The 25,241-nt window shown below is 43.1% G+C and overlaps 1 protein-coding gene across 3 annotated transcripts in view; it reads left to right on the top strand.

Annotated features, from left to right (window-relative positions):
- Positions 1–25,241, top strand: part of LOC147902272 (uncharacterized) — a 269,182-nt gene that overhangs the window by 54,355 nt on the left and 189,586 nt on the right. For all 3 annotated transcript variants that reach the window (XM_087374747.1, XM_087374745.1, XM_087374746.1), the window contains exon 6: positions 15,862–15,979. In XM_087374747.1, coding sequence (XP_087230873.1) covers positions 15,862–15,979 — 118 coding nt within the window. The remainder of the gene's footprint in view (positions 1–15,861; positions 15,980–25,241) is intronic.

Below are 25,241 nucleotides of genomic sequence, written 5' to 3'. Positions count from 1 at the left end.
CACAAGCTTGACCAGACCATGCTTCCAAGCTGAAGGAAGATGTTGATGCTGCCAAGCTACATTAATAAGCTGCAAGATTGGACCCTTTAATTCAGCCCAGAAGGCAACAAAAAATTCAACCGTCAAACCATCCCAGCCAGGGGGTTTATGTTTACCCAAATGTTTGAGAGCATCATCCAATTCAATATCTGAAAAAGACACTTCTAGCAATGAAGCTTTTGGCAGAGAAACAATAGGAGAGACGAGATCAATAAATATGCTCCGAGCCAATTTAACCTGAGAAGTAGAAGAAGATGGCTAAGAAAAGAGAAGCTGAAAATGATCCAGACATTGTTTTTCTAATTGAGATAAAGTCTGGGTCCAAATACCATATGATTTTCTAACTCTCGTGATAGATTGACTTTGTCTATATGCATGTAAATTCCGAAAAAAAGATTTTGAGGAACAGCCCTTATCTAGCAATGGCTTAACTCTAGCCCTTGTCTGCCATTTGGAAAGCTTACATTTATCATTGGCATCAATTATGGAAGTAGCAGAAGACAATGAACTCTGTTCAGAAGCAAAAAAGAACCTTTGATGACTAATGTGTACCAAGGACTGCTTTTGTGATTTTGCCCACTGGATATGATGCCTGGTTTCTGCCATGTACCATCTTCCATATTCCTTAATGACATTTTGGATGCGATGCACAAAAGAGTTCCAAGCAAAGTCAATGTCCTCTCAAGCATGTGATAACAATGGCCTGCAAGCCAATCGAATCATTTGCTGGAATTTTTCATGAGAAAGATATAATTGATTGACGTGTAAGTGTCTGACTGAAGAGAGCTGCATATCATCCAAAGGCATACCAAATGAAAGGTTCAGCCAAAGAGGAGTGTGATCAGACAATTGTTGAGAATGCCAAAGGAGCCTCCATTTATTCGGGTTGCAGAGGCCCTGTTTATTATAAGAAACACATTTATGAGAAGCACGCTTGAAAATATGTACAAGAAATGAGTAATCCTCAAAAAGAAAGGGAGGCATCAGGCCTCTGCCATTGCCTCAGGGTCTTGCTGACCCTCAGAATCCAATTCCCTGACAAGATCATCTTCTTCACAAAGCGGAATACCCTTCTTGACTGCATTGACCGATGCCTTTGAGATTGGGTTATCAGAAGAGGTGGATGGTTGTCCAGGAGAAGTATCAGAAGCATCCCAATTACGGGATTGGAGAGGTCTTTGTTTGAGAGGCACTGTCTTCTTTGTAGTTTGCCAACCGTCATGAGAAGATGAGTTGTTTTCCACTTGCTTGCCCTTTCCTTTATCCTTGTTTTGAGGTGAAATAACTTGACTCCCTGTATGAACTGAAGGCTTTGCCCCTTTGGCTTCTGTCTTTTCCACATAAGTCTTATGACCTCCTTTATTAGATGGCTGGGGAATGGCAGCTGGAGGAGGAGGATGAAGGATAGAGGGACACTCAGAAGCTAGGTGTCCAAACTTGTGACAAGAAAAACAAGCACCAGCAAAAATTTCCCATTTCAAAGCGAAATATTCTTTCCCAAGTTAACACCCTCAATCTCAACAGCAATAGGAGGGGTTGGTCTATCAGTATCCCATAAGATGCAAAAGCGATTTTTATTACCTATGGGACGAGGGGGACAGATCACTTGTCCCAATGTCATTGCGAAGCCAGGAAGCTCCGTCCTCATGTAATCTGGGAAATCAACCACTTCAACCCATACTGGGCAATGGTGGTAGATGAGATTCTGATAGTCCTTATTAGGAGACCAAGGCATGATATGTACCATCTGACGGCCAAAAAATAAAGGGGACATTTCAAGCATCTTTTATTTTGTCAAGGCATCCAAGAGATGAACTTCATAAAACCCTCGAGATGCAAAATATACTTTTTCCACATAACAGCCACCTAATAGGGAATTTACCCATTGTCCCACATCATTAGCCAACGGTAATTTCCCAGGGAAAAAGATGATGACTGCAGTTTGAGAGAGCTTCTTCAGAGGATGCACAAGAGAAGGCAAATTCATTTTATAAGTGAGTTCCAGGCAGCATCCATTCTCTTCTACTTTGTTGAAATTCCTCATTCAACATGTCAAAAACATAGGAAGCATCTTCAGATGAAAGGGCTATGAAGGGCAGAGTCTCCCTTGACTGTCTTTTGGGTTCAGGAGAGAGCGCCCTCTTTGTATAACACTTATTTATTTCTATCATATTGAAGCTAATCGATTCAATAGAAAGTTCAACGCTGAAATAGAGGGAGATGAGGTTGAAGACAAAATAAACAATCGGGCAGAATATTCATAGTTAGGGCAGATAGCGAAGAAACTAGGAATTGACAGTTAGGACTTAAACCAATTGAGAGAGGGAGTAACCAGACAAGGCGTGAACAGACTGGTTGGGCTGGCGACGCTGGAACGGCTAAGCACGGTACCTTGACAGAAGAGCACGGGACTTGCAGCGAGGAAAGCTGGGCACGGGACACACACACACACACACATACTTTTTTTTTTAGTGAAAACTTTTGATTGATTATATTACAAGAGTAACGACCTCAAAACGAGGCAGTTGAAATTATGTCAGCTGAAAATCTCAATGTATGCTAGATATACATTATGATTTATGCAGCGTGTCTGCAAGCAATCAAAGAAAGATTGCTGCAGAGAACGCTTAAAAAAGCCAAACAAGAAAAATATAGGATCACTAAAGATTTTATAGTTCCCGTCTGTCCATAAAGTCCAGAGTGCCCAATAGCGAACCCAAACAAAGAAAAGATGAAACTCCGGTCTGGGTGGATGGAAACTAAAGAGCCAGAAAGACTTCCCAAAAGGAACAGTCAGGAATCTTGCTCGCAAGCGCTACCAAAGAAGATCAATGAACTCACGAGAACATGGACAAAACCTGAATAGATTAGGCACAGTCTCCTGAGAACTCAAACATTTGTGGCAAGGAGCAGGAGCAATGTGCCTACGAGCTAACCTCTGTCCAGATGGAAAAATGCCCAGAAGCACTCGCCAGAAGAAAACCTGTTGCCGAAGAGGAGTTTTGTAGGCCCAAAGCTGTTGTAATCTCTTTTTCCACCACTTGGCTGGGCGATGCATTCGCCAAATAGAATTGCCTTTCTTTGAAACCCAAGGTTGAGGCAAAAGCATTTATACAATGCATGCACCGTAATCTGAGATAGCCTCAAAGGGCGAGAAGATGACCCTAGAGAAGTCAAAGTCCAATCCTCTAACATGTCCTGAAGTTCCAAAGGAGGAAATGGAACAAAAGGCGAAAGCATATATGCAATTTGTTGCCACAAAGCACGATAATGAGAGCCCAAGCCATATCATGTAGCTGCTAGAGAAAAAGGTAGCATAGAGCCATCATCATGAATAACATCAGCAACAGAAGTGATGCCCTTAAAAGAAACAAAGTAGGAACGGCGAGGTTTCTGTAAAGCCAGTGGAGAGTGAAAAATTGTCAACCAGTGAATGCTTTTAGCTCACAAAAAATAACCCAGCAAAGACTCTCGACCATGCCATTCCAGATGAGAGAGGACATGCTTCCAATCAAGAAGCAAGCTGGAGACAAAAGGGCAGCGAGGCAAAGTGCCATCGATGCAACCAAATAAGAAATCCTAGTAATTGATTTGCCAGTGACCAAAGACAGAAATACTGATATGTGTGACTAGAGATCTAATCATAAGAGCCCAAGGTTGATCACCTTGCAGAAATTGCAGCAACATTTTCCCCTTGTGAGCAAGGATGTGCACCTGGATATTTGTGATGTTGAAACCACCATGCATCTTAGGAGAACAAAGTTGATGCACTGAAAGCAGCCTGAGACTCTTTCTGCCATGTTTGGAATGCCAGAAGATTTCCATTATGGCAGACATGAAAGAAGCAAGATCTGCGTTGGTGAACAGGATCAATGGCAAATAAAATTGAATATAAGCCACAAGGGTGGACTGCACTATCCGAAGCCGAACATGCAAAGGCCAAGTTGCCAATTTCCAATACTCTAGCTTTTTTCAAAGCTTGACCATCACCCAATCAGTTTGTTGACGACGTGTGAGACCCCACCCCAAAGGGTAACCAAGATGATGAACATAAAAGACTATGCCGGTCTTTAGAATGCAATGGGAGCAGCTTAGACTTTTGAAAATTTACATGAAGACCAGCTGCCAAACCATAAACAGAGAGAGCCCGCATCAAAGCCGAAAGATCATTCTGCGTATTCTTTGGGGTAAAGAAAGAATCATCAACATAGGCTTGAGCAAGCATGCTGCGATTTGCATCCAATTCCAAACCATGAAGGGAGCGTGTAGCCACGAGACGATCAATATATTGCAGCATAGGATGGGTAGCAATGGCATACAATAAAGCACTAAGGGGACATCCCTGACGGACCGAGCAACAAAGAGTCCACTCATAAGAGAGATCTCCAGAAAGAATGCAAGTTGCATTGCTGTCCCTGTAAAGCCAGTAAATAATCTGCTGCATTTTTGTTCCAAACCCCAAAGCTCGCATTGTTTGCAAGATGAATTCCCATTGAATTGTATCAAAGGCTTTTGCAATATCCACCTGTAAGAGCAGAACATCCTGTTCCATGTATTTGGCATATTCAATCCCAATATAAGCATTGGCAATATTATCTGTGATACGCCTACGGGGAACGAAAAGGATGCAGCCCATCATGCAAATAACCTTTAATACGATCAACAACCATTTTGGCTATGATCTTGTAAATGACTGGCATGGGCGTTATTGGCCTCCAATCAGTGAGCGAATCACATAGTTGCTCTTTTGGAAGGAGCTCAACAAGTCCTTTTTTCCATGATATAGGCATTTGCTGATTTTCCCATGCTGAATTAACCATTTGCAGCAAAGTAAGCTTGAGGATATCCCAGAAGGCAATAAAAAATTTCACAGTGAGACCATCCCATCCTGGAGATTTCCATCTGCCACAGGATTTAATAGCATCTGACAATTCTCTTTCAGTGAAAGGAATTTTCAATTCCAAAGCCTGAGCATAAGAGAGAATGGGATGGACATGCTGCAAAAGAAGTTGGCAGGCAGACACAACCTGAGGAGAAAGAATGTCCACATGCCCAAAATGAGATGAAAAGTGCTGCACACAAAAAGCAGCAAGCTCTGAGTGAGATGAGGACCAAGAACCATGAGGCATCCTGATCCGACAAATATTAGCAACCTTTATCCAGAAAAGTTGTTTCCCGAGATCGGGTTTCCCATTTAGCAAGCTTTCTTCGATCATTCGATTGGAGACAAAATTTGGCCCGACATAATAGCATGCTTTCTTTTGAAGACAAAGGCTGAAGATGATTGAGTTCAGTCAAACTTTGGCAAGTGTATTTGGCATGCTTCATGGTCTCCCGTGTGGCTTGCATGTAGGATTTACCATAACCCCGAATAACTGCTTGCATTCTTGCAACAAAAGCTTGCCATGCATAATCTAGATCAATGTGCATTTGATGAGAAAGACGCTGAATGGCATCAGAAACTATGGTTTTAAAATCAGCATGGTCAAGGTAACCATTATTTTTCAGCAAAAAGCGTCTGCAAGCCAATCTATCATCTGGAAAGTCATGCAATGTGAGCCTTAGCCAAAGATGTGCATGATCAAAATATGTGAAAGCATGATCAATCCAAAGCTGACAAGGCATTAGAATGCTGTGGATCAACCCGATACCATCTGTCCAAGCATGCCTGATATGAAGATTGAACATTATGCTGAAAGGTATATCCCGTAAGCATGGGCTGCAATTCCTTCCAGAGATCAACCAGAGACAAGTGAAGCAAAAAATTAGACCATGCCTGCTTTTCAGAAGCCAACATGTGAGTGTGGCCTGAGGTATTATCTCCCGTTTGTGGGGCATTATTGAAATCGCCAATGATAAAAGCATAATGCCGCGAGGGATATTTATGCATAGCATCCCAAATCAAAGCTCGATTCCCGGAAGATTGAGGAGCATATACTGATGCAAATTCAAAAATGTCGCCTTGGACAAGACATTGTATGATCATCCATCGACCATGGTGATCATTGAAAGCCACAATGGGGTGAAGATCATGCTTAACCAAAAAGAGAAAGAGTGCTCTCCAGCATAGAAAATGTCATAACCAACAAAATGTCCAGATTTACCAACATACACATGCTGATTATGCTCTTGTAAAGCCACTATATCAGGCTGCAATTGGCGTATATACAGCCAGACCAGTTTCCATTTTCAACCATCACACAACCCCTGTACATTCAAAGTGACACATTTGAGATGATCAAGCATATTTACAGATATAGGACAGATATGTACAACAGCAAAAAAGCCTTCTATGTCTGCATTGCCACCTCAGTATCCGGACCTCGGCCCTAAGAAGAAAAGTCAGCCTGAGGAGAAGACAATGAGGTAGCAACTTCCTCTTGTGGAAAGAGGGTACTATTGGCAGTCACCGCAGCCCAAGCCAGACCAATGCCAGAGTTTTCAACTGGTGTTTTGCCGTGAGAGGAGGCACCATTCCAAGTCCGGGAGGGCAAAGGTCTCCTAGGTGAGATGACTTTTCTTGGGGTTTGCCAAGCATCATTCAAAAAAATTTCCCCCTTCACTTGAGGATGAGAGGCCGAAGGGACAAAAAGAGGAGCATGGTGCTTTCCCTTTGTCTTGGACAGCAAAAAACTGTTTTACCCCCTTAGGCTTCATTAGAGAGGAGGCATTAGAATTCTTGCTCTAAGGCGATGACAATTCAGCCTGCAATGGCATTTTGGGAGCACGTGAAGGGCATTGTGAAGCCATATGCCCGAACTTCTTGCATTCAAAGCAAGCACCTGCAAAGAGATCCATTTCAATTTATAAAAGGCGCTGCCTATCAAAACATTGTTCACTGTGACCGAATAAGAGTCTGGGGTTGGATTGTCTGTATGCAAAATCTATTTGAATTGCCATTAGGCCGTGGTGGGCAAACCACTTTGCCAACAGAGGCTGCAATTTTTGGCAAAAGAGAAGCCAGACATTGGGGAAAATCCACAACTTCCACTTAGACAAGGCATCTGTGCCTGATAATCTCTGGTAGGTGACCAGGGCAACACATGAACTATCTGCTGCCCATAGAAGAGAGGAGAGTGCTCTAATAAAATACGTCTGTGCTCTTCATCTGCCACGATCACTTCAAAAAAGCCCCTTGCTGCATAATGAACTTTTTTGACATAGCAACCACCCAGGGTTCTAGTCAACCAATTACCAACATTTGCAATAGCAGGCATACGTCCTAGAAAAAAGATAATAATGGCATGCTTGTCATATTCCTTAACAGGGTCAAAAATATCATCCACCTCCACCATGATGCCTGTGGTGGGAATTGGATCCTTCCAACTCTTTCGAGTGTCTTCAAAACCCTCATGCATCACCTCATAGACAAGCTGAGCTTGTGCAGAGTCATGAAGAGGGTCATCCTGACCCATAACCTGCTTTTGTTTTTTGTGTTGCACTGATTTGTCTTTCTGAAAAGTCTTTTCATAAGGACAATCCACCATTTGAAGGTGAGAGGAAGCTTGAAAGGGAGGAGTTCAGTGGGACCGTGGGGAATGGGAATGGGTAGATGAAGGGCACCGAGAGAAGGGCATTGCTTTCTTTCGGTACACGGTCAGTAATCCCAGGAAATTCCAGCTCAGCTGTAGGGGTTGGAGGCCTACCAGAGCTCATCATTGGGAGAACTTTCAGATTTCTGCTGACTTGCAGAAAATCTTTTGGCAGAGGCTCTAGAAATCCCACCGGAATAGAAAAATCACTCTCTTCTTTTGGCTTTCTATTCATGGTGGGATAGCAGTGAACCAATGGAGATCTAGGTTCGGAGCTGACCCGTCTTGCCCTCGTTGCCTTTCTGCTTTGGAGACAATACAACACTGCCTTTGGGATTGCAGACAGGCGAGATTCATATGGAAGGGGATTCCAAGACTTTTCAGCACTTTTGTTCGCCTAGCTTTCTATATGACCTGGGGATCAGTGGCTTGGCTCATTCTTTCAGGGCCCCAGGTCTTCTTTGAGAGACTTGACTGCTCTTGGGCTCTTCACATCCGACGACACCTTGTGGAGTCGTGCTATCTAGAGGATGTTCCGGCCACTCTCTTGAGAGCTGCTCATTCTTTGGTTGACTCTTCATGGGAGGTCTTAGCTAGCATTGCAGCATGGCACATTTGGAGAGCCAGATGCACTGAGGGTTTGGAGGGTTCTCAGGTTCACCTTTCTCAGATCTTGGCCAGTACTTGGACAGATACGGTACACACTCTGATGGCCATTTGAGCGACCATGCAGGGATCATCTCGAGTAGCCTCCTCAAGGAGATTTACTTTTCTCAGAGATTGGAAAGACTCTCCCTTCTTTGCTGAGACTTCTACAGGGTTGAGTTGGCATTTTCAGCCTCAGTCTTGGTTTCTTTCTACCTCATTCCTCTGAGGTGTTTTTATTATATGCCTAGCATGTTGTATCACCGCACAGAGCTTGCTCTTGCGAGTTTCTTTCTTACTTAACAGAAGTCTCTGTTTTTGCAAAAAAAGAAAAAGAAAGGGAGGAGTAGAAGAAGGAACCCAGAACTAAGGATAAGAGCAGGAAAGAGTGCTAAAGCTGCAGGATAGAAGACTATACGGAAAAGGCTTATAGTACGGAAGCTGTACGATGCAAAAGGAGGACAAAAATTATACGGTAACGTTCTCTGCCTATATGGATTTCGCCTGCATGTACAGAGTGCCTGAATTCGAGTACAGAGTCCCTGCCTGTAAGTAAGGAATCCTTGTGTGGAGAGCAAAACACAAACAGAACGGAGAGACTGTGTAGCGAATGTATGGGAGGGCCCACGTGAAGCAAAGCAAAAGTACAACCAGAATGGAAGGTGTGCGTTGAGAATGTAGGAAGGGGCAACTTGATGTAAGCAAACGTACGGATCATCCGTACAAACTATACGGCCAAAAAAAAAACTGCAGAAGACGGGTCTGTAGGGCTGATGACGAGAGGTTGTACGGCTTGTAGGAGGAAAGTAGTAGTAGACATAGAGGAAAGTAGTAGTAGACATACACCTTTTTTTTTTGTGGAATCATTATTTTATTGCTGTGAAATAATTACATTCATAGGTACTCCAAAAGCGGAGTAACTACTACTCAACTGAAAATCTCAGTATAAGCCATATATACATCATGGTCAATCAAACAAGTCTGAAAGCAATCATAAAACGATTGCCACATAGATCGTTTGAAAAAAACTAAAGATGAAAAAGTAGGATCACCAAAGAATCTATGATTTCTGTCCATCCATAGAGTCCAAAGTATCCAGTAGCTCACCCAAATAAAAAACAAATCAAAACCCTGTCTAGCTGGATGAAAACCAAATAACCAAAAGAACCTACCAAAAGTAAGAGTAGGAAATCTCGCTTGAGCGAAGCCCCTGACGAATGAGAGCGAGGAAATCGCAAGTATGTGGACAGTGCAAGAAAATGTGAGGCACAGATTCAGTAGAATGTAGACATCGGGGTGGCAAACAGCCGGGGTAATATGTCTATGTGCGAGTAACTGCCCAGTTGGAAAAATGCCAAGTAGGACTTGCCAGAGGAAAACCTGTTGCCGAAGAGGGACTTTATAATGCCAAAGGAGACGCAGCCGCTTTCTCCACCATTTTGATGGGCGATCCATATGCCAAACAGTATTGGCTCTGTTAGAAACCCAAGATGGAGGTAACAACACTTTATACAGAGAAGGCACTGTGATATGTGAAAGCTTCAAAGGACGAGCTGAAGAGGAGGAAGGATGGAGAGTCCAATCCTCAAGCCTATCCTGAAGTTCCAAGTGCGGTACCAGCGAGAAAGGTTGAAGCATTTCTGAAATTTTGTGCCATAAAGGATGATAATGAGCTCCCAAACCATACTTGCTAGCAGCCGCAGAAAAAGATAAAAGAGTGCCATCATCCTGAAGTACATCCGCCACAAAAGCAATTCCTTTGAAAGATATAAAATAGGAACGCCTGGGTTCTTGTATAGCCAAAGAAGGGTGGAATACTCTGGACCAATAAATATTCTCAGCCCTCAAGGAATTTTCCAACAAAGAATCCCTGCCATTCCATTCCAAGTGGGATAAAATATGCTTCCAATCAAGAAGTAAACGAGAGACAAAAGGGCAGTCTTTGATCTTGCCTTGAATAGAGCCAAGTAGAAAATCCCACTGGGTAGGCTGCCAATGCCCAAAAGTAGAAGTATCAAGATGCAACAAAAGAGAGCGGATCATGAAAGCCTAAGGCTGATCCCCTTGCATAAGCTGCAACATCATTTTCCCCCTGTGAGCAAGTATATGCACTTGAATATTGAGTATGTTCAAACCCCAGTGCATCTTTGGAGAACAGAGACGATGCATAGAGTAATCTGAGATTTTTCTTGCCATTTTTGGAATGCCAGAAAATCTCCATGATAGCAGACATAAAGGAAGCCAGATCTGCCTTAGTAAACATAATGAGGGGCAGATAGAATTGTATATATGCTATCAAAATGGATTGCGTTATTCGCAAATGAACATGTAATGGCGAAGGTGCAAGCTTCTAATATTCAAGTTTTTTCCTCAGCTTTGTGAGCACCCAATCAGTTTGTTGAGAACGAGTGAGCCCCCAACCTAGAGGATAGCCAAGATGTTGAATCAATTGAGAAGGTGGAAGAATTTCTCAGGCCATCAAAGACTATGCCAGTCTTTAGCATGCAACGGCAAGAGCTTGGATTTCTGAAAATTCACATGAAAACTAGCAGCCAAGCCATATGTGAAAAGAGCCTGCATAATCAAGGAGAGATCGCTCTGAGTATTTTTTGGGCTAAAGAAAGAATCATCAGCATATGCTTGAGCGATCATGCTGCTTCCTCCAAAAATTTCCAATCCATGCAACATACCAGTGTCCAAAAGGTGGTCCATATATTGAAGCATTGGATGAGTGGCTATGGCAAATAGTAAAGCACTAAGGGGACAGCCTTGCCGAACATAACAACCAAGAGTCTAGGTTGTAGAAATATCCCCTCAAAGGATGCAGGCAGCTTTGCTATCTTGATTAGCCAATTGATAACTTGCTGCATTTTTTTCCCAAATCCCAAGGCCTGCATTGTTTGGGAAATAAAGTCCCACTGAACAGTGTTAAAAGCTTTGGCAATATCAACTTGCAATAGTAAAACATCCTGCTGCATATATTTGGCATATTCTATTCTAACATAGGCATTAGCAATGTTGTCTGTGATATGCCTACGAGGAACAAAACCATATTGCGCAAGATGCAACCCATCATGCAAATAGCCTTTTGTCCGATCAACAATCATTTTGGTAGTAATTTTGTAAATAACCGGCATAAGCGTGATAGGTCTCCAATCAGCCAAAGATTCACAGATTTACTTTTTTGGAAGGAGTTTAACAAGACCTCTCTTCCACGTGTCTGGCATTTTATGATTTTGCCATGCAGAATTCACCATATGCAGCAAAGTATGCTTTAAAAGAGGCCAATATTCTAAGAAAAACTCAACTGTAAGACCATCCCATCCTGGAGATTTCCATCTACGACAAGATTTGATTGCATCTGACAATTCCCTTTCAGTAAAAGGTTCTTCCAATTCCAAAGCCTGAGTAGTGGTGATAATAGGAGAGACATGCTGTAAAAGCAAATTTCTTGCAGACAAAACCTGCTGTGAAGGAGGATCTGCATAACCAAACTGCTGAGAGAAATGATGTACACATACAAAAGCAAGCTGTGACCGTGATGTAGTCCATGAACCATCAGGCATAAGCACCCTGCAAATGTTTGTGTTTAATCTCTTCTGATGCAAGCTTTTACAAATTTGTTTGGAAGAACAACCTTTATCTATGAAAGCTCTTTGTCTTGCTCTGGTCTCCCATTTGGCAAGTTTCCTGTGATCATTGATTTGGAGACAATGTTTAGCTTGGCATAGTGTTGTTTGCTCATGCAAAAACAAAGGACAAAATTGACTGATTTCAGCGAGGTCTTGGCAAGTTAGTTTAGCTTGAGCAACAGTTTGGACCGATGGGGACAGCATCACTTGGGGGGTACTATTACTTTGTTATTTTTATAGATGACTGCACCAGGTTCACTTGGATATATCCCATGAAGCTGAAGTCAGATGTCTTCTCTTGCTTCAAGCATTGGATTGCGTTGGTAGAGAATGAGAGTGGGGAGAAACTCTTGATCTTCCGCAGTGATAGGAGGGTGAGTACTTGTCCCGGGAATTTTCTGATTTTTTAGCAGCCTGGGGTCATTCATCGGTGCACAGTGCCATACACTCTGCAGAAAAATGGGCTTGCAAAGCGCAAGAATAGAACAGAAATGGAAATGGGCAGGTGCATGCTTAAGGGGAAGTCTTTGCCCAACAAATTCTGGTTGGATGCCATTATGTGTGCCAACTATGTGCTCAACCGAGCATCCACTCGGGCATTGAAGACCATGACTCCCTATGAAGCATGGACAGGTCGTAAGCCTGTCATTTCTCACATGCGGGTGTTTGGGTCTCTTGCATATGCCCATGTACTCTCTCATTTGAGGCATAAGCTTGATGATAAGGCTGTCAAATGCATCTTCATTGGCTACAGCTCTCAAAGCAAAGGTTACAAGTTGTTTTAGTCTAGCACAGGCAAGGTGATTGTCAGTAGGGACGTGTTTTTGCTGAGCATGCCCCTTTACCTTGGCTGGACTGTAAAACACAGCCTTCACTGGAAGCCTCTAATGTGTTTGATTCTATTCCGCCTTCAGAGATACAGATGACACAGTATAGAGCACCATGCCACATGCTTCCAGCAGTTTCAATTCTCCTCCCGTTGCTTCTACTCAGCCTGATTTTCCACCGCCAGATGGCCATGCTATCAAGCGAGCAGTGAGGAAAGGGCTGTCATGAGACAGCAAAACTCAGTCCCTCGTTCGCTTTTGGATACCCTCAGGGACAGCAAGCAAGATGCGCCCTTGGTTTCCCACACTAGAGGGGAACAAAACAGATGCATGGCAATTTGCTTGAGCTGAATGTTGCGTTGATTGCATCTGCCTGTAATGAGGAGCCTCTATGTCACAAAGATGCATCTGAAAGTCGTGAATGGATGCAGGCCATGAGAGCTGAACTTGATTCCATTTATGCCAATTGCACTTGGCAGTTGTGTGACTTGCCTGCCGGCAAGCATGCCATTGGCACAAAGTGGGTTTACTAATTGAAGCGCAAAGCTGATGGCAGTGTTGATCGCTACAAAGCTCGCCTTGTTGCGAAAAGTTATGCCTAGCCGCATGGTAATAACATTGAAGAGACATTTGCTCCCACTTCACGCATCACGACCATCCGTTGTGTCATTGCTCGTGCATCTCACATGCGTTGGGAGGTCCATCAGTTGGACATCAAGACCGCCTTCCATCACAGGGATTTAATGGAAGAGGTCTATGTCACTCAGTCTCCAGGATTTGAATTTCCAGGGTCTGAAACTAAGGTATGCCGGCTTAAAAAGGCCCTTTATGGTTTGAAGTAGGTAGTGGGCACCACGAGCATGGTATGCCAACATACATTATTTTTTGTTGTGCCTTGGGTTTCAGAACAACCCTATGGAGGCTACTCTTTATGTTCAGTAGAGTGAATCAGAATTTTTGATTTTGATTCTATATGTGGATGACATGCTTATCACTGGGCTAGACTTGCAAAAAATTGCAGATTTCAAGGAAGCTTTGCAAAAATCTTTTGCCATAACAGATATGGGCCGGTTGCATCATTACTTTGGCATCCAGTTTACATATGTTGAAGGGGATAAAATGATGACTCAGTCCAAGTACATTTGACAGCTTTTAGACCGCTTCCAGTTTGAAGATTGCAAGCCAGTTTCTACACCATTGGAGCCTGGCTTTCGTTTCTGCTCCAAGGATGGGAGTGCACCCTTTGATGCCACCCTCTATCAGCTCTGCCTTATTATTTATATCATACCCGGCCTGATCTTCAGTATGCCATCTCTCAGGTGAGCAGGTACATGCACATGCCTATTCCACAACATTGGCAGGGAATGACATGGACGGATGGGAGTAAACAAGCTCAAAGGAATAAAGGCTAAATGCCATGGTTTTATGCTAGTGCTATTAAATATATTAAATGGCCAAGAGTCATTACATTTTTTATAAGGGAGAGTGCCTAAAAGCCTTCCCACTTTTTGGCATGTAATTTTGGATGAGATCGTGAGTAAAGGAGTTATAAAGAGAAAAGTATGGTAAAAGGATGCTCAAGAGAAAAGTATGGGAAAGGGATGTTCAAGAGATGAATACGTAACTTTGTATCAATGGCTCATGCACTTATTTCAATATTATAAATACTCTTGGTTTGGGATCACGAGCCACACCTTGAGGGGGGAGATTGTACCCAGTGATTGCCTCTTGTCTTTTCATGAGTTTCCGTGCATATTCAATTTTTGATGCTATTGTATGTGTTAGAATTGTAATTCATGTTTCAATGGTATCAGTGAAGTGGGTCTTCTGTTACTTGAAGGTCACATAAAATTTGTGACTGTTCTATGTTGACGAATGTCCACTAGTCTTGCATGCTTTCATGGATAGTATCTAGGCAGGTTGTTATGACACGAGAGTGTCCCACAGTGGCAACTGTTTCATGCTTGGATCTTGATGCGTTTCATGGTTCAGCAAGAAGCAGCCTACAGTTGCTACTGCTAGTTGTGAAGCTGAATACTGGGCGGCCTTCACAGCTACAGTAGATTGTGTCTGGCTTCGTAAGCTACTCACAGATCTTGACATCAGCCAACCAGCTTCTACTACCATCTACACTGACAACCAGAGTGCTTTGGCTATTGTAAGAAACCCAGTGTTTCATGCGCATACAAAGCACATTGATGTTCATTATCATTATGTTTGAGAGCAACTGTCAGCTGGAGACATACAATTGTCCTATGTTCCCACGGAGGCCAACTTAGTAGATCTCTTCACGAAGTCTCTACCACAGCCCAAGTTTGAGGCTTTTCGACATGCCTTACACTTGGCACTGTTTGTTACGTGATATTGATCTCCTTGTACTGTCCTCCATAGGTTGCTATATCCATCTTGGACGAATATGTGCAACCATGATATAGTTTCCAGTTATACTTGAGATGTATCTAGGATACTTTAGCCATACCATGGAGGGGGGTTTGTTAGCACTTAGCCCTAGTATGGCCCTGTAGGCTAGTCTTAGGACTCAGTCAACCTTAGGTTGACCTCATTGGTCAACCATATGGTTGACTTTGGGGCCATATAGGCCACCCCGTACTTTTTCATTATCCAGTTGCAAGTACTCACGTTTGCTTTAGCTTGTTGTTTGCTCCCTTGCATTCCATTCCGTTTCCATTGCTTCTCGCACCCAACACTGAAGGAGTCGAGTTATCTTCTTCCACGGTCTTGCACCTTGTGCTTGATTGTGTGTGCACTTTGGATCTTTTGAAACTGCAAACTTGTTGTGCATTCACACACCCACTCACACAAAACGAGAAATTAGATGCATCGCATGAGAGAGGGTGATGAGGAAAAAGGCTTAATCTACAAGCTTCCCACATCTATAGCACAAAGTAAGGAGATAATGATACCTTGATATGATTACAAGAGGGAGGGTGATGAGGAAAAAGGCTTCTTCAAACTTCCTACAGTTCTAACGCAAGTAAGGAGATAATGATATCTTGATATGAAGAAGGATAAGAAGTTTCTATAATTAGAAAGCCTTAAATCAAAATTCAGATGATGATCATGTCTATCTAAATAAAAATTTCTTGTGTCCATTCGGTGGATATTTGAAATAGGTTTGTTGTAAGTTTAACCTATTGACCAATAGATTTCTTCTTTCTGTTGTAGGAGCCTTGGAAATAAACGTTTGCCTCAAAAAGACAAATTGAAGCAAATATTCTTGGATGCAATTGGCGAGCCTCGTGAAAGTCCACGCAGGGGTTTGGGACATGGCATAGAATGGAAGGTATGAAAGATGTATTCTTAAACATGCTACTTCTAATATGTCAAATGTGTAAATGAAGTCTTGATGTTATAATGCTGGTGAATATTTTACGAAAATCCTAAGTCTTACAACAATGTCTTTGGATGTGTTTTATGTATGAATCATGAAACTTCGCTCCAAACTAGCCCTTCGTAAATCAGCGTAGCGAAAATTCTTTCCTCTCTCTCTCTCTCTCTCTCTTTGCAGCACATTAGGGCCCAGGACATGTCGGGCTGGAACCCCTCGAAGGATTTTATTATAAGAGAGTATTCTAAGTACAAAGTACAAAATCAGCACACAGGCTGCTACCAAAAACCCATACGTGAATGAATATACAAAGGAGCTCTCAGCTCATTTTCTTTGGCAACATGCCAAGTGTCATATTTTAATCTAGTTTCCTAAATACATGCCACCTAAGGGCAATTCAGGAGTCATTGAAGCACTTGGTTATGTGGGTGATCTCCTAATTGCTCGCTAAACTCCATATTGGTCGAGTCTTCAATCCCTCTTCGTACCTGCAACAATTAACCAAAGTGCATAACCATGGCACACATTAATGGTCAGCGCTTTGCATGCAAATAACAATCCGTGGACTAATTGAAACCGGCCTCTAATCACTCAGAGGGCAGTGGAACTAAACCTTTAATCACTTCAGCACTTATTTACAGCTCACAAAGCATATATCACAACCATTAACCATTGCATGATCACCATTTCGCATTTACCCATTTGTTCACAAACAAAACCACTGAAAAAGGGATGGAGGCTAGAATGCCCCTGCTCAACAGACATAGACAAGTGCACCCGATTGGCCCCAAACACCGTGGCGCCCCTTTATTTATTTCTTTATATTTCACAGTGAAATGATTACAAGTTGCATCTGGGAGACCTTCCCTGCAACTGAGCATGCAGCCCCAATTCACTAAGCCTTCGCAAGGCTTTCACGCATAGAACACCATCACATAAGTGCACTTAACCCATAGGCTCAACCCAAAGGCATTCTTTTTTCCGAGTGCAATTCCATTGGCTGTCCAGATGCAATCACACTGCACCCCAGCTGCACTCTCTTTGAGTGGTTTCCAGATGACATTCACAAAGCTTTTCAAAGCTCCAAAATAAAATCAGCAAAGTACCCAACCAAAGAATGACTCATGTAGCACTGCCTGGGCACCTGTGAGCCAAGAAAGAGGCGGCATACGAGGCCAACTAATAGCTTATGGCAAAAAGAAATTGTTGTAGCAAAATCACAACTCACCAAGCCCTGAAAACTCGAACCAAGTCCTCAATCACCAAGAGGACATAGTAGCCAATGCCCAATTGCATTCTCGGCCGAAGAGGAGTGCAAAGGCATGAAGAAAGAGCATTTACAAGAGCCGACCAGCAAGAATTCCACTGAAAAATGCGAAAAGAAGCACTTCTGTCGCGAAGAAGTGGGAGTTCTTGGGTTCAAAAGAAGCATGCTTCAGAGAGGAATACATTGAGAAGGTTTTGGAGAAGTTTCATCGCCGGAAAGTCCTCCAAAATTGAGAAAAACCAGTCAACCAGCGCGTCGGACCACTCGAAATTCAACAGAAAGCTGTAGCTTTGCAAGAGGAGAGGCCCAGGAGGCGGTAGAAGAAAAAAAAGGTCCAGAAAAAGCCACTTTTGCAAATTCGACCAGCAAAAGAAGTGCTCAGCTCTGCTCGTTCTACCAAACGCACGGAGGGAAAAGCATATCACTACGAAGGGGAGGCAGAGGGGAAGCCATCGGGCCAAACGGAAGTCGAGGAATCCAAACGGGTGAGGAGTTAAGAAGAAAAACGGAATTCAGCTGGAGGAGGCTGAAAAACCAGTCCAAAATCTCAACAAAGGAAGAAGATGAGAGAGAAAACCACACATGTGAAGTTTAGAAGGCCCAGGAAGGTCCAAGAATGGCAAAGGAGCATGTAGAAGGCACTAGAGCCACCTGGAACTCTAGGGGGGCCACTGAAGGTACATGGCCCTCTAGGGGGCCCATTAAAAATGCCACATCATCATTTCCCAACAACCACTCTTTTAATTCCTTGGAATGCCTTTGGGCCTAGGGATTAATTACGCTTATGTGCTAGGCACCATGCCACGTTTAATTACACATTATTAAGCCCACGCTTGGACTTTTAAAACCAAAGTTGTCACGGTCTTGTAGTACATTAAAGTACCTAGAATTTCACGCCCCCGTGACATATCCCTCTCTTGAAACAGAAAACCACAGTTTGCTGCCCCAAAACACAGAAGCGAGCATGAAATATAGCATAAAAGAGTATACAAGAAAGCCGCAGCTATAGTATACAGAGATAGTGAAAATATGGCTAGGAGAGGCATGCATCCATCCATATATACTGCTCAAAATCTATGTGATCCTCGGCGATCAATAGTCAAGATGCATCAATATCATGAAGTCTCACAGCAGAAATACTGCCAGCTCAGTATCTCGGATGAAACATACAGTGTCATCAAGCGACCTCATGAAATCATAGTGAGCCCGTATGTACTGAGGGAGTGGAGGTGCTACCCCCCTCTTGAACATCAGGTAATGCTCCAGACGCTCGCTCTGCTGAACTACTTGTAGGAGCCCGGACCGCAGTCGGCTCTAATTGGAAAGCATCAAGGTAAAGCTGCAATATCCCAGGTGAATCTACCAGTTCACCTTCCTCCATCCATTTCGCATCAAGTGATGGGTAATTTTGAAATTTTACCAAGTAGCGACGGATAACTTTACCCTTGAGCTTTCTATCTCTGTGTGCCAGAATCTGCTCTGGGACCAGAAGTTCATCCTGTTCTTCCACTTCAGGCTGCACCTCATCAGGTACATCCTCGGGAATATCTCCATGATATTGCTTTAATAAGCTCACATGAAAGGCATTATGTATCTTCCAATGCGGAGGCAACTTCAGCCTGTAAGCTACCTCGTTTATCTTTTCAGAAACCTGGAAAGGACCATAGTAACGCATGTTCAGCTTTGTGTACAACCTTTCCTTGCCTTTCTTATTTTTCAGCCTTGCCTTCTGAAAACGCAGCAAAACCCAATCACCTTTTGTGAATACCAATTCCCTGCGGTGCTTATCTGTTGCTCTTTTCTGCTTGTCTTGACTTCTTTGCAAGGCATATTTGATCTTCTTGTAAGCCTCTTCAAGGCTTTCCACAAAACGATCAGCTTCGAAGATTTTCTCTTTTGTATGCAAAATGGGAGGTATCTCCCTGGCACCTTCCACCATTTCAAAAGGTGCTTTACCTGTGGATGTGTGCACCGTATTATTATAAGCATATTCCAGCAAAGGCAAATAATGCTCCCATTTGCTTTTGTGGTCTGAGACATAGCATTTAAACATATCCAAGATGGTAGAGTTTTCCTGCTCCGATTGTCCATCAGACTGAGGGTGAAAAGATGACGAAAAATTCAGCGTAGTGCCCATATTTTCAAACAGTCCTCTCCAAAAGAGGCTGGTCATCCTCGGATCTCTATCACTGATTATGGATTCAGGCATCCCATGATACTTGAAGACATGCTGCAAAAACAATTTGGCCATTTGATCTGCTGTAATTTTCTTTCTTACTGGCACAAAGTGGGCTTGTTTGCTAAAGCTGCAAATTATTGTCCACAATCCATCATGTCCAGTAGGAGTACGTGGAAGATCAAACACAAAATCCATAGCTATGCTTTGCCATGGTCTATCCGGAATTGGCAAAGGGTGTAACAACCCAGGTGCCTTCTGCCTTTCTGACAAACCATGCATGTTCTCACATATTCTTCCACATCTTTCCTAAAAAATGGCCAATAAAAGTATTGCTCCACTGCTGTAATTGTTGCTGTAATTCCCCTATGTCCTGCATATGGAGAAGCATGACTTTCCATTATGACTTTCTGTCGCATCTGATCAGTGACACAGAGTCGTCCATGCATCAAAATGAAACCCTCTTTCAACATATAGTGATCATGCCTTTGACCATCAGAAAGCTGTTCATAAATAGTTGAAAAATCAGCATCATTAACATACTGATCTTTCATCACATCTACCACATTGTTGTAAGCAATGCTCACTGCTGAAACACTGGGTTTCTTGGAGACTGCTTCAGGCTGTGGTTTCCTGGAAAGTGCATCAGCCACGACATTTTTGTTACCCGGCACATGTACAATTTGAAAATGAAACATTGAGAGGAAGCTAGCCCATCTCATGTGCTTTTTAGATAATTTTCTCTGCGTGAGAAAATATCTAAGTGACTGGTGATCAGTTTGCACATAAAAATCAGCTCCAAGAAGGTAATGTTTCCATGTGGTCAAAGCATGTATCACTGCTAACATTTCCTTCTCGTATGTCTGCAAGTACAATTCAGCATCTTTGAGAACTCTACTCTCATATGCAACCACTCTGCCATCCTGCATCAAAGTGCCTCCTATGCTGTTCCCACATGCATCACAAGTTACAACGAAGGGTTTTGCAAGATCTAGCAAGATAATAACGGGTTCAGAACACAATTTTTGCTTCAGCTCTTCAAAAGCTGCATTTTTCTTTGGTCCCCACTGAAACGGTACAGCTTTCTTTTGTAAAGCATGCAAGGGAGAAGCAATTTCTGCAAAGTACTTTATAAACCTCCGATAGTATGAACACAACCCAAGAAAGCTTCTGACTTCATGCAGATTTTTCAAAATTGGCCAACTCCTTATGGCCTCAACTTTTGCAGGATCCATCTTGACTATCCTTTGACACTATATGACCGAGAAAATGAATCTCATGCATAAAGAACTCACTTTTCTTGGTGTTTATTAATAGCTTGTGTCTTTTCAACTCTTGAAACACAATAGTGAGGTGTTTTCTGTACTCCTGCTCATTTTTAGAGAACACAATGATGTCATCGAAGAAAGTGCCCACAAACTTTCTGTGTGCTCTAAAAATTCTGTCCATCATTCTATTGTAAGTGGCAGGTGCATTAGTCAAACCAAAAGGCATCACAAGGAACTCATATAAGCCAAATGAAGTGCGGAAGGCAGTCTTGTAGACATCTTCAGGCCGTATCCTTATCTGATGGTATCCACTTTTAAGGTCAATAGGACTGAACATTGAGGAACCTTCCAACCGATCCAATATATCATCAATGCGTGGAATTGGAAAACGGTTCTTAATTGTGACTTTATTCAAAGCCCTATAATCAATACACATTCTCCAACTGCCATCCTTCTTTTGCACAAGCAACACAGGGGAACAGTAAGGAGAATTACTTGGCTGTATTAATTCCTTTTCCAACAGTTCCTTCACTTGTGACATTATCTCTTCCTGTTGTGCCTTACTGACACAATAGGGAGGTATATTAGGCGGTGAGCTTCCTGGAATTATATCAATTTGATGATCCTCGGGCCTCTTGGGAGGTAATTCTTGAGGAAGTGCATCTGAGAAACAATCCTGAAAATCTGAAATAAAAGCAGCCCTTTCTCTATCTAAAGCAGAAGAGTAGAGCCTTCCTGAACTGGTTGGCTGTCCTCTTTGACAAAAATCAAGTACGCTGAAATATGACGCTTTATTACATTGGAAATACAAGAAGCTGAAACTATAGGGATGGACTCCCCTTTCAACTTTACATCAAGTACATGATTTTTGCCTCTATGAGTTAAAGAAATCTTCTTGTTTCTCATCTGCACATCAGCCCCCACCCTGTACATCCAAGGCAAGCAAAGCATCACACTCTGGCAAAGGCATAATGTAGAAGTCCTCTGCATCCTGATATCCCTGGATATGCATCCTCAACTTGCCGATGATAGGAGTGACAGGTGTGTTGAGTTCAGGGTTGGCCATATCACACATGCCGGATGGCCCCATTTCCCGAGGCTCGATGCCAAGCCTTCCTGCCATATCAGGAGTTATGAAATTTGCCTTTGCCCCAGAATCAAAGAAAAACAAATAATTTTGATTTCTGATTTTTCCCCATGCTCTGCACATCTCAGTCTTTTTCATTTCCTCTTCATCATGTGCATGTGGCAAACTCCCAATCACATCTGGAAGAAGTCCTGCAGAAGGTTTAGGCTTTTTGCCCTTCCGATCAGCCTGTTTATCACCATTCTTATCATCATCTGACCTGTCTCTTTTCTTGAATGGGCAATCATAAGAGCGGTGTCCCTCTCCTTTGCATATAAAACATTTGTTTTGCTCCATGAGTGACTTTTTCTCTTCATCAGATAACTTGGTACGGGGCTGTTTATTAGGCTGTCCACACCTTTGACCAGCTTTGAATTGGGCTTTTCCTCCCTTTTGAAACGGTCGTTTGCCATAATTTTTATTTTCAGATTTGATGTCCTTATCCTGGTGTTTGGCAGCCCGTTTGTTGTCTTCTTTCTTGCTGTCCATAAAGCCCAAATTCTTCTCCTGCATCCATGCATATGCTGTCCTTGCATTCTCAATTAATTGAGTCATAGAACCCACCTTGGTTTTGATGCAATAATCACGTAGCTCACTAGGCAATCCACAACAGTACCTCTCTATTTGCTCTTTCAAAGAAACATGCCTGTAAGAGCTCAATGGCAGCAAAACATCCCAAAACCTCTGGGTGTAATCATCAAGATTCTTGCAAAGCTTGTATGACAAGTCATGCCAGTGTGAAAGTACTTCAACTTCAAAAGTTGGAGTAAGCCAAGTAGAAGAGAACACTTGCTTAAATTCCAGCCAAGTAGTAGGTGCATCTCCATGAAGCATAAGGTTGCTGTACCACTTAAGTGCATTGCCTTTCAAAAATGTGGCAACCTTCCTCATCTTGGATGCTTCTGTAAACAAACCCCCAAGAAATGCAGCATCAAACTGTTGAAGGAATGTGAGGGCTTTGTACCTGTCCTGTACTCCATTATATGTATCAAACTTGACATGAGAATTACCATCCTTAAATTCTTTATATACATTTGATATTGGCTGTCCCAAAGATGGCTGTATATTTGCAGCATTCCCTTCACTAGGGAGAGCCATGCTTGGCTGAACATTAGGCATGGGAGCATATGCTGTGGCTTGCATGCCTGGCTGCATTCCCACATTGTCATACATGACTTGTTTTCTATGCCCAATTGGCGGTGAAATCAACATAGCATCAAAGATCGAATCTATACCAAAATATTCAGGTTGCTGCCTCAAATATGGCTGAGGTGGTTGAGCCACATTTATGGACTGCACATTATTATTTTGAGGAGTAGAAATACCCAAACCAAGGCCTTGTGCTGGCTGCTCATACTGTTGCACTGGCTGTACTTTTTGTACCTCTTTCTCAAGTGCTCTTTTGGGCGATTCCTCTCTCTTGGAAGTCACTTTTTGAGTCATTTTTTATGGCTGTCCCTCATGGGAAACTGATGCATGAGTGTGCGGTCCGCCATGAGAAGCTGATGCATGTGTGTACTCACTCTTTCCCTACTTGTGCTTTCTTGATGTCTTCTTCTTCTTGGCATTTGTTTGCACACAATCTGAGCCAAATTTTGAGCCAGCTGAGTCAAAGCAGTCCCTGCACTTGCAAGCTGTGCATTCAACATAGTAGCATCATCTGACTCACTGCTAGAACTAGTATCACCGTTGAGCTCAGTTGTAGCTTCATGTGTGGCTTGCTCAAAAGGCATTTGTTGTGCTCCCTGCAGCTGTACACTAGCTGGATTATTAAGGCTTTCCTGCCTTCTCCTTTGAGGACTTGTGGAGCTCTCTTGCTCATGGGTACTCACCATGTTTATGGTTGTAATATTCAGCTGTCAAAAAGTGCAGCAAAGATATCCTTCCACCAAACTACCGAGGCCCACCTCTTAAGAAAGAGTGTGTGGTATCCCGGCAATGGAACCAATGAAACCGGCCTCTAATCACTGAGAGGGCAGTGGAACTAAACCTTTAATCACTTCAGCACTTATTTATAGCTCACAAAGCATATATCACAACCATTAACCATTGCATGATCACCATTTCGCATTTACCCATTTGTTCACAAACAAAACCACTGAAAAAGGGATGGAGGCTAGAATGCCCCTGCTCAACAGACATAGACAAGTGCACCCGATTGGCCCCAAACACCGTGGCGCCCCTTTCGGTATTTCTTTATATTTCACAGTGAAATGATTACAAGTTGCATCTGGGAGACCTTCCCTGCAACTGAGCACGCAGCCCCAATTCACTAAGCCTTCGCAAGGCTTTCAAGCATAGAACACCATCACATAAGTGCACTTAACCCATAGGCTCAACCCAAACGCACTCTCTTTTCCGAGTGCAATTCCATTGGCTGTCCAGATGCAATCACACACTGCACCCCAGCTGCACTCTCTTTGAGTGGTTTCCAGATGGCATTCACAAAGCTTTTCAAAGCTCCAAAATAAAATCAGCAAAGTACCCAACCAAAGAATGACTCATGTAGCACTGCCTGGGCACCTGTGAGCCAAGAAAGAGGCGGCACACGAGGCCAACCAATAGCTTATGGCAAAAAGAAATTGCAGTAGCAAAATCACAACTCACCAAACCCTGAAAACTCGAACCAAGTCCTCAATCGCCAAGAGGACATAGTAGCCAATGCCCAATTGCATTCTCAGCCAAAGAGGAGTGCAAAGGCATGAAGAGAGAGCATTTACAAGAGCCGACCAGCAAGAATTCCACTGAAAAATGCAAAAAGAAGCACTTCTGTCGCGAAGAAGTGGGAGTTCTTGGGCTCAAAAGAAGCGTGCTTCAGAGAGGAATGCATTGAGAAGGTTTTGGAGAAGTTTCATCGCCGGAAAGTCCTCCAAAACTGAGAAAAACCAGTCAACCAGCGGGTCGGACCACTCGAAATTCAACAGAAAGCTGTAGCTTTGCAAGAGGAGAGGCCCAGGAGGCGGTAGAAGAAAAAAAAGGTCAAGAAAAAGCCACTTTTGCAAATTCGACCAGCAAAAGAAGTGCTCAGCTCTGCCCGTTCTACCAAACGCACGGAGGGAAAAGCATATCACTACGAAGGGGAGGCAGAGGGGAAGCCATCGGGCCAAACGGAAGTCAAGGAATCCAAACGGGTGAGGAGTTATGAAGAAAAAGGGAATTCAGCTGGAGGAGGCTGAAAAACCAGTCCAAAATCTCAACAAAGGAAGAAGATGAGAGAGAAAACCACACATGTGAAGTTTAGAAGACCCAGGAAGGTCCAGGAATGGCAAAGGAGCATGTAGAAGGCACTAGAGCCACCTGGAACTCTAGGGGGGCCACTGAAGGTACATGGCCCTCTAGGGGGCCCATTAAAAATGCCACATCATCATTTCCCAACAACC

This window comes from Dipteris shenzhenensis, chromosome 5 (genome assembly GCF_047967505.1).
Source record: "Dipteris shenzhenensis isolate YYH24624 ecotype China chromosome 5, Dip_SZ_1.0, whole genome shotgun sequence".
Taxonomy (NCBI): domain Eukaryota; kingdom Viridiplantae; phylum Streptophyta; class Polypodiopsida; order Gleicheniales; family Dipteridaceae; genus Dipteris; species Dipteris shenzhenensis.
Note: the sequence above shows the minus strand (reverse complement) of the source record. Positions and strands in the feature narration are given on the sequence as shown.